A 14,399-nucleotide genomic window follows, 5' to 3' on the forward strand; every position below is an offset into this window, starting at 1 on the left:
AGCTCAGGCCCGAAACATCAGTGATGGATCTTTACGTCCCGTGGACGCTGTGAGACTGGCTGAGTTCCTCCAACATTTACTGTGTCTTTTTACTACAGTCACAGAGCCTGCAGACTTGTTTGATTCATGTCATTCTGTAAGCACAGCCAGTCTTACAGAGTAGGCTTTGAAGAATCAGAATGAGCAACGTGCCTCAACTCCCCATTTAGGAGAATATTCCAAGAAACATCAGATCCAGATTCAAATCAAGGAAATAAAACTTGCAACAAATGTTGGCTCAAAATATCTCTTTACTTAATATCAGAAAATAAAAGTCCAGTCTCGTCATATCATATTATGAACTTTTATCATTATGAAACAAAATTGAGCCTCAGTTTTTTGGTTTGAGCATAGGTTTAGAAGTGTTGATTAATACTCTTCCTCCCCCTCTTCATCCCCCTCAAACGAGTCAATGCCAACCTCTTCATAATCCTTCTCCAAGGCTGCCATGTCTTCACGAGCCTCGGAGAACTCCCCCTCCTCCATCCCCTCCCCCACGTACCAATGCACGAAGGCGCGCTTGGCGTACATCAGGTCGAACTTGTGGTCAAGACGGGCCCAGGCCTCGGCGATGGCGGTGGTGTTGCTCAGCATACACACCGCACGCTGCACCTTGGCCAGGTCCCCACCGGGCACCACAGTGGGAGGCTGGTAGTTGATGCCAACCTTGAACCCAGTCGGGCACCAGTCAACAAACTGGATGCTGCGTTTGGTCTTGATGGCACCAATAGCAACGTTGACATCTTTGGGCACCACATCACCCCGGTAAAGCAGACAACAGGCCATGTACTTGCCATGACGAGGGTCACACTTGACCATCTGGTTGGCTGGCTCAAAGCAGGAATTGGTGATCTCAGCCACGGACAGTTGTTCATGGTAGGCCTTCTCGGCCGAGATCACAGGAGCATAGGTAGCCAGAGGGAAGTGGATACGCGGGTATGGGACCAAGTTGGTCTGGAACTCTGTCAGATCGACATTCAAGGCACCATCAAAGCGCAGGGAGGCAGTGATGGAGGACACAATCTGACTAATGAGGCGGTTAAGGTTAGTGTAGGTTGGACGCTCGATGTCCAGGTTTCTGCGGCAGATGTCGTAGATGGCTTCATTGTCCACCATGAAGGCGCAGTCTGAATGCTCGAGGGTAGTGTGGGTGGTCAGGATGGAGTTGTAAGGTTCGACCACTGCTGTGGAGACTTGTGGAGCTGGGTAGATGGAGAACTCCAACTTAGACTTCTTGCCAAAGTCAACGGAGAGGCGTTCCATCAGCAGGGAGGTGAAACCGGAGCCAGTGCCCCCACCAAAGCTGTGGAAAACAAGGAAACCCTGGAGTCCTGTGCACTGGTCAGCCTGCAGAGAAACCAAAGGACAGTGCCATCTAACACAGTGAGAAACCACACAGCGATAACTGTTTGCCACTGCAATAGAGAGTCTTCACTCACCAATTTACGGATCCTATCCAGAACAGAGTCGATCAACTCCTTGCCGATGGTGTAGTGCCCACGGGCATAATTGTTGGCTGCGTCTTCTTTCCCAGTGATGAGCTGTTCTGGGTGGAACAGCTGGCGGTAAATGCCAGTGCGGACCTCATCTGGAATGGAGGACGGCGGTCAGGTTACAAAGTCAATAGGAAGCATTCACCCACATTAAGGGTATGGAGCTGGGGCAGGAGAGTGTGCGGAGGGAAGCAATCCAGCCCCAGACTCGTAGAAGCAGGCAAGAAGGATCGAATGGAATACTGCAGTGGTTCTCAACCTTTTTTTACCCCACTCACATCGGACCTTTAAGTAATCCTTTACTAACCACAGAGCACTCATGGCTTCCTATATCCTACGTGCTCTGTGGTTAGTAAGGGATTACTAAAGGTGGTATGCGAAGGTTGAGAATCACTGGTCTCCTGCTTCTATTTGGTTCTGCAACTAACCTTGTTTTCACAAGTGGAAAGATAACGTGATTTAAAAAGTCAATGAACCAAGAACTAAAGATCTGTCCTGATGGAAGGCTGCAATTTTAAAATGTTGACAGCATTTTGCTCTTACCCCACCCCTGACTCAGTGAGGTTCTCAGTATTTTTGTCTCAGATTACCAGCAGCTGAACAATTTTCATTTGGTTTAAATGAGCCCTTCAGTGCTGACCACAGCATCTGAGGTGTAGTTCAGGCCCTTCAGCCCACAGTTTTGTACTGACCTCCACAACATTAATTCTTCCCTACCTCACCCCCACAGCCCTCTTATTTTCCCTACATCCATGCACCCATATAAGAGTCTGTTGTACCAGCCTCTACCACCCCCTGCCCTCGACCATGCATTCCAGGCACCCACCACTCTGAGTGTAAAAACAAACATACCTCTAGCGTCTGCCCTAAACTTGCCTTTACTCACCTTAAACAGAGGTCCTCTGGTATTTGCTATTGACATAACCTTTAATACATTCATCAGTTCTGCCTTCTACAAGAAACAGCTGCAGTTTTTTAACGTTTTTTGTTAGAGTCCGTTCCAATCAAGTTGCCATGTCTTTACCCTTCCAATCCATGGATCTGTCTAAATGTCCACGTTACTTGTGGTACCAACCAATATTAGACTCTTCCGCAAGGTGCTCTGAAAGGGATGATTTAAGTGGGGGAAAAATGGTTGAGAACCACTGGTTTAAGGTGAGGGGGTGAAGAGATTTAACAAGAACCTGAGGGGTGAGTTGTTTTTAAAAAGCACAGAGGGTGCTGAGTGTACAGAATGGGTTGCTAAAGGAAGTGTTTGAGGCAGACATTATTAGTGTTCACAAAAAAAAAAATTTGGACTGATACATGGATAGAATGGGTTAGGAGGGATGTGGACGAAATGCAGACAGCTGGGACTAGTGGGATATTTTAGTGGCTGAGGCAAGTTGGGCCACAAGGGCCTGTTTCCACGCAATACAATTCTATGACTCTCTGTATGGCTCTAAGTTCTATAGGAGTTTGTCTCCTCACCTGCTCAGAAACCTCTTCCACGTTGTCAACCCATTTCAATAGGAATTGAATAGTATTTACTGAACTCTTGGGAAAAAAGCATCCGGCCTCGAGTCCTCTACTAAAGATTTGTCAGGAGGTTTTAGGCATGATGTGGATCATTTGGTGAACAGCATAAATTTGATGGGCCAAATGTCCTGATAAGGCATCAGTATGTTTAATATCTCGCTGAACAACGAGAAGAGAAATGAATACAAATGGTTAAAAATAAAAGGGCCCATTCCACCCCAGTCATTCTTTTCTCCCCACCCACCCCATCTCCATTCAGGCATCAGATATTGGAGCATTTTGCCCATCAAGTCCATTCCACCAAGAAATGATCCATTCTCTGACTCGGCCCCACTTCCCTGCTTTCTCCCCATAATCTTTGATACCCTGACTATTCAGATACCTGCCTTAAATACACCCAATGACCTGGCCTCCACAGCTGCCTTATGGTGGCAAATTCCAGAGGTTCACCACTCTCTAGCGAAAGAAATTCCTCCACATCTGTTTTAGATGGGCACCCTTCAATCCTGAAGGGCCTTCTTATCCTTAACTCCTATAATTAGAAACAACTTTGCCATATCTACTCTATCTAGGCCAGGGTACTCTCTGTGCCATTGGTGCTCTGTGATTAGTAAGGGATTGCTTAAAGTGGGATGTGGGTGGAAAGAAATAGTTTGAAAACCACTGTTTTAATTGACTCGTTATGTGCACGGTTTCAGAACTCCAAAGGAAATGGGCCAACGACAATTTTTCTCAAGCAAAATATTTCAGTAATAATTGGGTCTAGAGCAGTGTTTCTCAACCTTCCCTTCCCACTCACATCCCACCTTCAGCAATCCCTTACTCATCACAGAGCATCGATGGCCTAGGGATTAGTTAAAGTGGGATGCGAGTGGAAAGAAAAAGGCTGAGAACCACTGATTTACACATCCTACACCAACCCAACCCTGTTCTGCTGTTCTGTGAGTGGAAAGAAAACCGTTGAGAACCACTGGTCTAGGCTTTTCAACATTCGAAATGCTTCTGTGAGGCCCTCCTCATTCTTCTGAACTCTAAGGATTACAGTCAAATGTTCCTTATATACTAACTCTTTCATTCCAGGAATCATTCTTGCAAATCTCTGAACCCTCTCCAATGCCAGCACACCAAATTTAAAAGCTTGAACCACCAAATTCAAGGGCAGTTTCTATCTTGCTGTTAGCAAGTCAAATCAAGTTTACTGTCATCTGAATGTACAAGTACAACCCAACGAAATAGTGTTCACCGGTCCTTGGTGCAAAACACACAGAGTGCACACAACCAAATAACTCACAATACAAATATTTCATCTACACAAATATTGTTTCACAAATATGAGAGTCTCGGATGGTTAGTGTTTAATTGTTCGGCGTTCTCCCTGCCCGTGGGAAGAAGCAGTTCATCAGCCGGGTGGTACTGGCTCTGATCCTCTTGTTTATCTTCCCCTGACATGAGCAGCTGGAAGATGCTGCGTTCAGTGTCAGAATAATGAATAGGCCTCTCATTGGTAAAAGTTGACTTTATTTTTCTCTTTTACACTGCACCCCTCACTTTGTCCTACGACAGTCCACCCTGCACTTTGTTTTCTGTACCATTCTGTCTTCATTCTTGCACTACCTTCCTACTATGTATAGGCTGACTTGTCTGGATAGCATGCCACACAAAGTTCTTTCACTGTATCTCATTACACAGGACAATAAACAATTCAATTGGTACCCCGATACTAACCTATCACAGTGGGCTCCAGATCCACCAGTACTGCCCTGGGGACATGTTTGCCTGCCCCTGTCTGGCTAAAGAATGTAGTGTAGGAGTCATCTCCTCTTCCGAGGCCCTTCTCGCCGACCATCTGTCCGTCTGGCTGGATTCCGTGCTCCAGACAGTACAGCTCCCAGCAGGCATTGCCCATCTGGACACCAGCCTGGCCAACGTGGATGGAGATACATTCGCGCTGTGGAATAAACAGAAAACACCAAGTTGCAGTTGTAAACGGTCATAAAAGGTACAAGAACGGGGGCAGGAGTTAAACAAGGTCTGCAGATGCTGGGGTCAAGTGCAACACATGAATGTGCTGAGGTCACCTGGCATCCATGGGAAGTGAAGGGGAATCAAGAGAGGATTAGTAGCGGACCGCTACAAAGAAACACAAACACACACAGTGTGGCAAGTTAAGCTCACTCACTTTATTAGGGCTGGAAAGGCTGCTTTTATACTGTTCACCTGCCTTTTTTTTGCTGATTGAATAACAATAGCGGGCGGGAACATCCATGCATATGAATACCCTTCTTCCCCAGCCTGTTTCTGCTGAGTTAGCTGGGCAGTTTGACCAACGCCATTTTAGGGCTGTTGGTCCGATGCTGCCCCAGATTCTACCCCCTCCGGGTCATTGTCCTGGGAGTCGCTTTAGCGATTTCTGTCCGCGTCTGCAGCTGGCCCGATCTCCACAATTGCGGGCCGCCACAGATTCTTAAAGTTAGGATCTATGAGCACATGGAGACCTACAATCTACTCAAGGATAGACAGCATGGCAGAGATCTTTCTCCTAAGTAACATAAAAAATAAAGAATTTGGAATTGACTTGGAAGATGCACAAAAAAGATTTGTCAAGATAGCCCTAGCCGTAGCAAAAAAATGTATTATGTCAACCTGGAAATTGGAAGATAATTTGAAAATACAACAATGGTATATAGAAATGAATAAATGTATTCCATTAGAAAAAATAACATATAGTTTAAGAAATAATATTGAAATATTCGAACAAGTATGGGAGCCTTACATTAAATACAATAGCGAAAACCTACCGGGAACAAACAATACCTAAGTTGATGGAAGGAGAAGAAAAGAAAAGAATGGACTCAGTAGAATTTCTGGTGTATTTTTGTTGAATGACAACATTGTCTGACTGAATTAATGCAACCTAGATTGTATACCTAAAATGGATGAGAGATGGATGAGAGGGGGGGGGGGTGGGGGGGTGGCTTGGGAGGAGGGAGGGGGGGGAGAAAAATTCACTGTAAATGTGTGGAAAAGAAAAAGTGTATATCATGGCTATTGAGATTTATGGTGTGAAAAATAAAAAAATTTAATTAAAAAAAAAGGATAGACAGCATGGCCTTGTGAGGGGGAAAGTCATGCCTCATGAGCCTAATTTAATTTTTTGAGAAGGTAAACAAAATTGAAGGTAGAGTGGTAGCTGTGGTCTACGTGGATCTTAGTAAACAATTTGACAAGGTTCCCCATGAGAGACTAGTTCAGAAAGTCATGAACCTTGCCTGTGTGGATTAAAAATTGGCTTGCATGTAGAAAGCAGAGTAGTCGTGGATGGAAAGTATTCTGCCTGGAGACCAACATGGCTGGAGAGACATTCATGCTGGGAATAAATAGAAAATGGCAAGTTGCAATTAGAAACTGGTTATAAAAGGTTCAAGAGCGTAGTCAAACAAGGGAGTCCACAGACGCTGGGGTCAAGTGCAACACACAAACGTTCTGGAGAAACTCAGCAACTTACCCAGCACAAAGGGTAACCAATGTTTTGGGCCTGGGCCCTTCGTCAGGTATAAGGCTCCTGAATAAAAAAAAGGTGGTGGGAAGGGGGAGGAGCACTGGGTACTGGTAAGACCTGCTTTCTCCTACCTTCTCACTTAACGTATATATTCGTGTAGAACTCAATACCATGTAAGGGTTGACCCCCACACCCCTATTTTTGGCCCAAAAATCTGGTATTTTTCATACATATCAGTAAAAGTCGATCCTAGTCCCTCATCTCGGCCCTGGCTGCCTGCCCACTGGAACTCCTGACACCTCCGACGATGCAGATACCACGGTCAAAAGTCATATCCGTGTATCAGTCCACCCCATAAATTTAACGAATTCGACTTTTACATGAGTATGTACGGTATTGCCTCTGACCTGTTAACCTCTACTTCTCCCTCCTCTCCTCCCACCCACCTTGACAGTCCGCCTGTTTTTCCTCATTCCTGACGAAGTGCCCAGTCCTGAAACATTGATTGCCTTTCACTTCCTGTGAATGCTGCGTGACCGGAGTTTCTCCAGCACGTTCGTGTCTTGTGTGGGATGGGGAGTGAGTCACGTGGCCCACTGCCGACCTCTGCGTACAATTTGCGTGGGTTCCCCCCACCCCCCCCCCCCCACGAGTGCTCTGCTTTCCTCCCGCATCCCAAAGATGTGTGGGTGGGAGGCCGAATAGGTGGCTGTATATGGGTGAGTGGTAGAATCTGGAAGGAGGCCTGCTGAAAGTGTGCGAAAAATAAAACTGGATCTGCGCGACCACGTGTAAACAAAGACCTGCAGATTTGAGGACTGTCTTTCCTGCTGTTGAATGGACCCCTCATTGATAAAAGATGATGCCCCTGTACTTTATCCTGCATTGGTCCTTGCAACACGGGGCAGCATAGTCAGTGCAATGCTATTACAACACCAGTGAATGCGTTCGGATCCAACACTCTCCATAAGGAGTTTGCACGTTCTCCCCATGTCTACGTAGGTTTCCTCCAGGTGCTCCGGTTTCCTCCCTCCTTCCAAGACATACGGGGCTTGTAAATTAATTTGGGTGTAGTTGGGTGGCATGGATTTAAATGACCAGAATCGGCTTCTACTGGGCTGTAAACAAAATAAAATTTAATTTAAACACTACATTGACTTACTGCAACACAGAACCCTGCATCTTTTAGTTTTGCATTACCTGCTGAACATTACAGCCCGTACAGGCCCTTCAGGACTGACCTCTCACAACAATCTCATTTTTCCCTACCTCGCACTCACAACCCTCTATGGGTTGACTTGCCTGGATAGCACACAAAACAAAGCTTTTTGCCACATCTTCGCACACAGGACAATTCAACAATATAAATGGCTGGCAGGACAGACTTGGTGGGATGCACTGCCTGTTTTTCTGTGCTGCGCGACTCCGGAGGCAAAACACTGAGTGATTGCTTGGTGGAGTGCCTCCGTTCCACCTGCAGGCAGCAGGTAGTGCAGCTGTTCCTCAGCTCCTGCATCCTTATCTCCAGCGCGGCTGGTGTGGAGTTTGCACATTCTCTCTCTAGCTATGCAGGGCCCCTGTTTCTTCCTGTATTCCAACAGTGTGAGGGTTGGTAGTTCAGAATCAGAATTCTTTTGTCATGAACAACACAAAATTTGATGTTTTGTGGCAACGCCACAGTGCAAACATTCACATAAACCACCTTACAACATAAACTAAAAAAAACAAAATAGTGCGTGAAAAGTGAGGCCATTTCTGTGGTTCATTGATTATTCAGGAATCTGATGGCAGCGGGAAAGAAGCTCCTGAGTGCTCGTCTTTAGGCTCCTGGACCTTTTCCCCCAATGGTAGCAAAGTGAAGAGAGCGTGGCCTGGGTAGTGGGGGGTCCTTGAGGATGGAGGCTGCTGTTTTAAGGCATCGCCTCATGTCGACGTCCTCAATAGAGTGAATTCTGGTGCCTGTGATGTCACAGGCCCAGTTAACAATCCTCTGGAGTTTATTCTTCTCCAGCGAGTTGGCACCTCCGTACCAGGCAGTGATGCAACCAGCCTGAATGCTCCCCACGGTCCACCTGTAGTTTTTTTCGAGGGTCTTCAGTGACATCCCAAATCTCCTCAGACACCTCAGGCCCCTGGTGAGCCTTCTTCATGGCTGCATCAACGTGGAGGGCCCAGGACATGTTAACACTCAGCAATTTGTTGACTCTCTCCACTATTGAACCCTCGATGAGGACTGGGTTATGTTCCCCTGACCACCTCCTGAAATCCACAATCATCATCTTAGTTTTGCTAGCATTGAGCATAAGGTTGTTGTCATTACACCATCCAACGAGCTGATCTATCTCCCTCCTGCACGCTTCCTCATTGAGGTTTGTGATTCTGCCGACTACTGTGGTGTCATCGGTAAACTTGTAGAAGGCATTGGAATTGTGCCTGGGCCACACAGTCACGGGTGTATATCAAGTACACCCATGACCCATAATGAGTAATTGATTACTGTAAATAACCCCAGTTTAGGCAACTGATGGGACAGCTGTGGAGTGTGGGTGGGGTGGATGATGGACACATGAGAAAATCATTTAGATTTTCAGGGAGTGGTATTGATGGGATTATGGGATTGCTCCAGAGCTAGTGTGGTCTGGTAGTCACCTACCACTCTAATTCTGCTGACAATCTTATCTTACCAGTCCTCAGGCTCCCGATTTCCCCATGTTACACTGATCAGGGACTGCACCGACACCACAAAAGGACTACCTGCACTGTTGCAAAGTCACATTTTTTTCTTGCACTAGAAGAACTGTGAATATTTGAACATTGGGGCCCGAGTGGGGGCTGAGGGCAAGAAGGGCTTCCGAAGGGCCTCGGGCACTGGAGGCTTCCTGTCCTTGTCGGGGGTTTGGATCTTGAGCTCGGGCGGCCGATGGATCGAACAGGAGTCTGTGAGGCTGCGGGAACGGCTGGAGGTGAATCCATGGACACTCCATGTCTCCCATGGACTCTTTTAGTTCTCATTGCTAGCAATGCTCCCAGCGACTCGGTTTCCACTACGGCAGACAAAGGTATATCATGTATATTACATTTTGAGTATTGTGTGTCAATAAAAGGAACCTTTAAACCTTAAATATTTATTTATCTGTCTTTCATACTTATTATTTCTTTATTTATGCATACTATTAGAATTATATGGCATAGAAAGAGTCCCTTCGGCCCAACTTGTCCATGCTGACCAAAATGTCCCACCTACCTAGTCCCATCCCAAAATGATCCCCAGTGCAAGTAAAAAAGTGACCGCAGTCGTGCAGACAGTCCTGTGTATTGGCCCATTCCCTATCTTAAACCCTCCTCAACAACTATGGCAGCCCGTCCCATACCATCTGTGTAAAAAGGCTACCCTTCAGATTCCTGTTAAATCTCTCCCTCACCTTAAACCCCTGTCCTCTGGTCACCGATCCCCCATCTCTGGGCAAAAAAAAGACTCTCTGCGTTCACCCAATCTATTCCTCTTGTGATTTTGTCCCCCTCTGTGAGATCTCCCCTCATCCTCCTACACCCCAAGGAATAAACCCCCAGCCTGTTCAACCTCTCTATAGTCTTTTTTTTAAATAATTGAAGTACCTGTTTGATTGCAACAAGAATTTCAGTATGTACACTGATGGAAAGGACAATAAACTTGTCAATTATCGACCTGCTCCAACAAAGCTCAACACAATCTTGTCAGTCTAAGACACACAGAGTCAATGTAGTGAAACAACATCAGATAATCAGCATTTCCTGTCTTATCACTTTACCCAATTCTTCCACATTAATACCTCCTCCTGAGAAAACCTTTATTTGCTCTATAACCACTGGGTTATGGGAGGGTTCTTGATTAGTAAGGGTGTCAAAGGTTACAGGGAGAAGGAAGGAGAAAAATATATCAGCCATGATTGGAATGGTGGAGCAGACTCGATGGGCCGATTGGTCTATTTCTGCTACATCTTATGGTCTTTGAAAGAGGGCAGATGTTAGTCACCACAGACAGTGGGCCAACGGCCCTCTTCAACTTGCATTTAAATTTTACACATACAGCATGGTAACAGGCCCTTCCTGTCCTCAAGTCCGTGCCGCCCAATTACACCCAATTAACCTACAATCCCTGTACATTTTGAAAGGCAGGAGGAAACCGGAGTCCCCGGAGGAAATTCACACAGACACAGGGAGAACGTACAAAGTCCTTACAGACAGCGCCGGATTCCAACCTGGGTCAGTGGTGCTGTAACAACGTTGCACGAACCACCATGCTGCTCTCGATACTGTTAGGTCTGCTTTGTTCATGAATGAGTGAGACAAACACCAGGCTGAGTCGAAATCAGGGTTCTTTGTTCTTTATTACCGGATTGTAACACTTGCAACTAACCATGTTAGTCGGAGAATGCATTCTGCCGTTATCAGCAAAATGGTGATTTTTTATACCCTTGGATATGTGCTTAGAACATCATCATATCATTACTTGTCCAATGACTAAAACTGTTGCTATCCTTTCCCTGCTAGCTTCCTGCCTCTCAATCCATCAATGTCTCTCTTATCTTGTAAGTACAAGGATGCATTCACATCTTGTTACTGCCCCGTACATTCCCATCTCATGATGTTTTACCTAACAGGAGTACAAGGACACCTCCCCTTCTTGTTACAGCCTTGTACAGGGTAACTCCCTACACATTCCCATCTCATGATGTTTTACCTTACAATACTAACCATGCTACCCGTGAACTCTATGACAATTGTTGCACACACAGCTTCTGTTACAACACCTTTGTATTCTGCCTAGTCACAGGCCTTCCTTCCATCCTTCCTCTACACTGTTGTCTCCGCCAGTTCTGACAAAGGATGATCAACCCAAGATGTCCCCAGACCCAATAAGACAGGCGCCAGTTCTCAGGTGTTAACTCATACCTGTCCCTAACCCCGCCCACGAGCATCAGGATGGTGTCTCCCATATTGTCACTGATCTCAACGCATCAGGCAACCTCCCCTCCACAAACTCCAACCTAATAGTGCCCCCTAATCCCACACTTTTCCGCTTCCATCCTCACCCAAGAGTTGTAGAGGGCTTTGGTGACTAACAACTGCCCTCTTCCTAAGACCATAAGATGTAACAGAATTAGACCATTAAGCCCATCGAATCTGCTCCACCATGGCTGATGTATTTTTCACCCTCAACCCCATTCTTCTTCCTTCTCCATGTAACGTTTGCCATCCTTACTAATCAAGAACAGGACTACCTTAGTAGGCCCGATGTTTCCACCAGATCCTGCCCCACTGAAATTACTCAACTCCCTTTGTCCAAAATGTTGATTCCTTCTCCCCGCACAGTCACACACTGACCTACTGAGCATTGCTACAATTTCCTGATTTTTATAACCCCTTAAACTTTTACCATTGTACAGCAATGGTCTCATTCTTAGGTTTGCAAGATCGCAAGCAATGCATAGTCCTCTGGGGAAAGAATTCTATAACTCTGTAAGGAGAAATTCATTCCCTTAGACCTAAATTCCTGCCTCATTCATGGGAAGGAAATTCTCCAGCATGTTTCAGTAAGGCAGAACTCATAACAACTTTGGTGACATGGTTAGTGAAGCCAACCCAGGTTCAAATCCGGCGCTATATTGCACGTTTTCCCCATGTTTGCATGGGTTTTCTCTGTGTGCTCTGGTTTCCTCTCACCCTTCAAAACATACCGGGGGTTGTAGGTTGATTGATGTATTTGGGCGGAACGGGCTCATGGGCTGGAAGGTCCTGTTACTGTGCTGGACATCTAAATTTAATTTGACTCCAGGGTGTAATCCCCAAACACACAGGAGGCCCCACTCCAATACTTTTGTGCACACACCAATAAATCCATTGCAACGAAGAACTGGACAATAGTGACCACTCCATCAAAGACATCTGCAAGAGGCAGTGTCTCAAGAAAGCAGCCACTATTACCAAGGACCCTCACCACCCAGGCCATTGCCTCTTCAATCTACTCCCATCAGTAAGGTGATTCAGGAGCCTGAAGACGAGCACTCAGTGGCACAAAAACAGCTTCTTCCCCTCCGCCATCTGAGTTCTGAACGAACAATGACCCACAGACATGACCTTACTTTTGCACCAATTTATTTTTTTAATGTAATTGTTTCGGGGTTGACTATATTTTGTATTACATATGTTTTTTAACGAGATGGATTGTGGGGATTTAGTGTAGGGCACTTCAAAGACAGACAGTAACATTTAACAAAAGAGATCTCATTTAAAATGCAAAAGCTTTGCTGAAAGCCAGACATCCAGGTCCGAGTACCTTTGCAAAGATAATAAAATTACTCGGAAGGAATTTTAAAAAGCAGATGCAAATCTTTCAAAGTTTGGGTTTAGAGCCTTGCAAGGAGTTCTGGTTTTTTTTTGGAAGCAGAGAGAGAAAAAAAACAAATAGGAAGGGGAGGGAGGGAGGGGGGAAGAGAGAGAGAGGTCAGTTCTCCAGTGGTTTTTGAGGTTGCAACATGGCAAGCTGGCAGCTTGTTGAAAAAAAAACATTTTTGAAGATGGGCTGCGAGTTCTGAGTTCAGCCTGTTCAAAACCCTTGTCGTCCTTACAAGAGGAAACGGCTGGCTAGAGTATTTCTCCTGAAATAAGGGAAACAAGAGGAACTCGGTGGTGACCTGGAAGAGGAGATTATCATTTGAAAAGCCCATGATGGGGCAAGTTTCTTTGGCAAGGCACTGAAGTGGCAGATCTGAGGAAATCAGTTTGTGTGGGTGTCCAATGAGCAACAAATCTCTCTAACCAACAAGAACCTTCCTGAGTGGTAACCATTTACCTTTCAAGCACCAGAGAGCCTGGTGAAAATTCATAAATGCACAGTATAAGAATTGGCTGATAGCAGTGAACTTGGAGGAACGGGAAGTGAGATTGGACTGTGAATCAAAGGACTTTCCGGAACATATGCACCCATTACATACATGTGCGCTTAGAATTAGAAGGGGATTAAGTTAATAGTAATAAGTTAAAGTTTGATCCTGCCTTTATGTTTAAAGAAAATGAAAAGCAACTTTTAAGTAACCATTTGTCTTGGTGAATTTCTATCGCTGCTGGGTTTTGGGGTCCTCTGGGCCCATAACATAATTTATAGCAAAATTTTCACGTGTAGTGCTGTCACAAAACAACGAACTTCATGGCGTGTTCATGAAAATAAATCGATCCTGATTATTGTCACGACACTCAGTCATTGACACATGACATCGTGCCGTTAAATCTCGTCCTCTAACCTAACGGTGAATATTTTTTAAGTGATTAAGTTTCTGCAATGGATGCCAGGATGATCCATTGCATTGAGGGGGTCCTGCAGATTATTGCTCGTCAATTTAAATTATAATAACGTTTATTGTTGTAGCAATAAAAAAAATTTACATAAACACAAAAATCCTTGCTTGCTGCAGCCAAACGTTTAAAAAAAAACTACAAATAGTATATATTAAATCTAAAAGAGATGATAAATACTCCACATAATGAATGTTCACAGTTACCATAGCGCAAGGGAAAAAGAGTGGCATAGTTGGAGCAGTCCCTGATCAGTGTAACAAGGGGCAGTTCAAGAGCCTAATGGCTGTTGGAAACTGTTCCTGAACCTAGAGATGTTAGTCTTCAGGCTTCTTCACCTTCTGCCCGAAGGGAGCACCTTTAGTATCTCCTCCTAGTTATGAAGCACACTCCAGCTCCCAGGAGGCTTTGCCCATCTCAACACCAATATGGCTGACACAGGCTTGGGATCTTGGTCATAGATTCACATAGTCGGGAAACAGGCCTTTCTTGCCTATTCTGTCCACAATGCCCTGAAC

At 45.4% G+C, this 14,399-nt stretch overlaps 1 protein-coding gene across 1 annotated transcript in view; it reads right to left on the reverse strand.

Moving 5' to 3' along the window:
• Positions 1-272: 272 nt before the first annotated feature.
• The window catches only part of LOC138762265 (tubulin alpha chain), a 47,633-nt gene continuing 33,506 nt past the window's right edge, over positions 273-14,399 (reverse strand). Inside the window, exons 2-5 of the mRNA XM_069935953.1 lie at positions 6,315-6,417; positions 4,776-4,998; positions 1,479-1,627; positions 273-1,386 (exon numbers count right to left, since the gene is read on the reverse strand). Coding sequence (XP_069792054.1) covers positions 409-1,386; positions 1,479-1,627; positions 4,776-4,998; positions 6,315-6,416 — 1,452 coding nt within the window. The 5' untranslated portion in view covers position 6,417 and the 3' untranslated portion in view covers positions 273-408. The remainder of the gene's footprint in view (positions 1,387-1,478; positions 1,628-4,775; positions 4,999-6,314; positions 6,418-14,399) is intronic.

The sequence above is a fragment of the Narcine bancroftii genome, chromosome 4 (assembly GCF_036971445.1).
Source record: "Narcine bancroftii isolate sNarBan1 chromosome 4, sNarBan1.hap1, whole genome shotgun sequence".
Lineage (NCBI taxonomy): Eukaryota > Metazoa > Chordata > Chondrichthyes > Torpediniformes > Narcinidae > Narcine > Narcine bancroftii.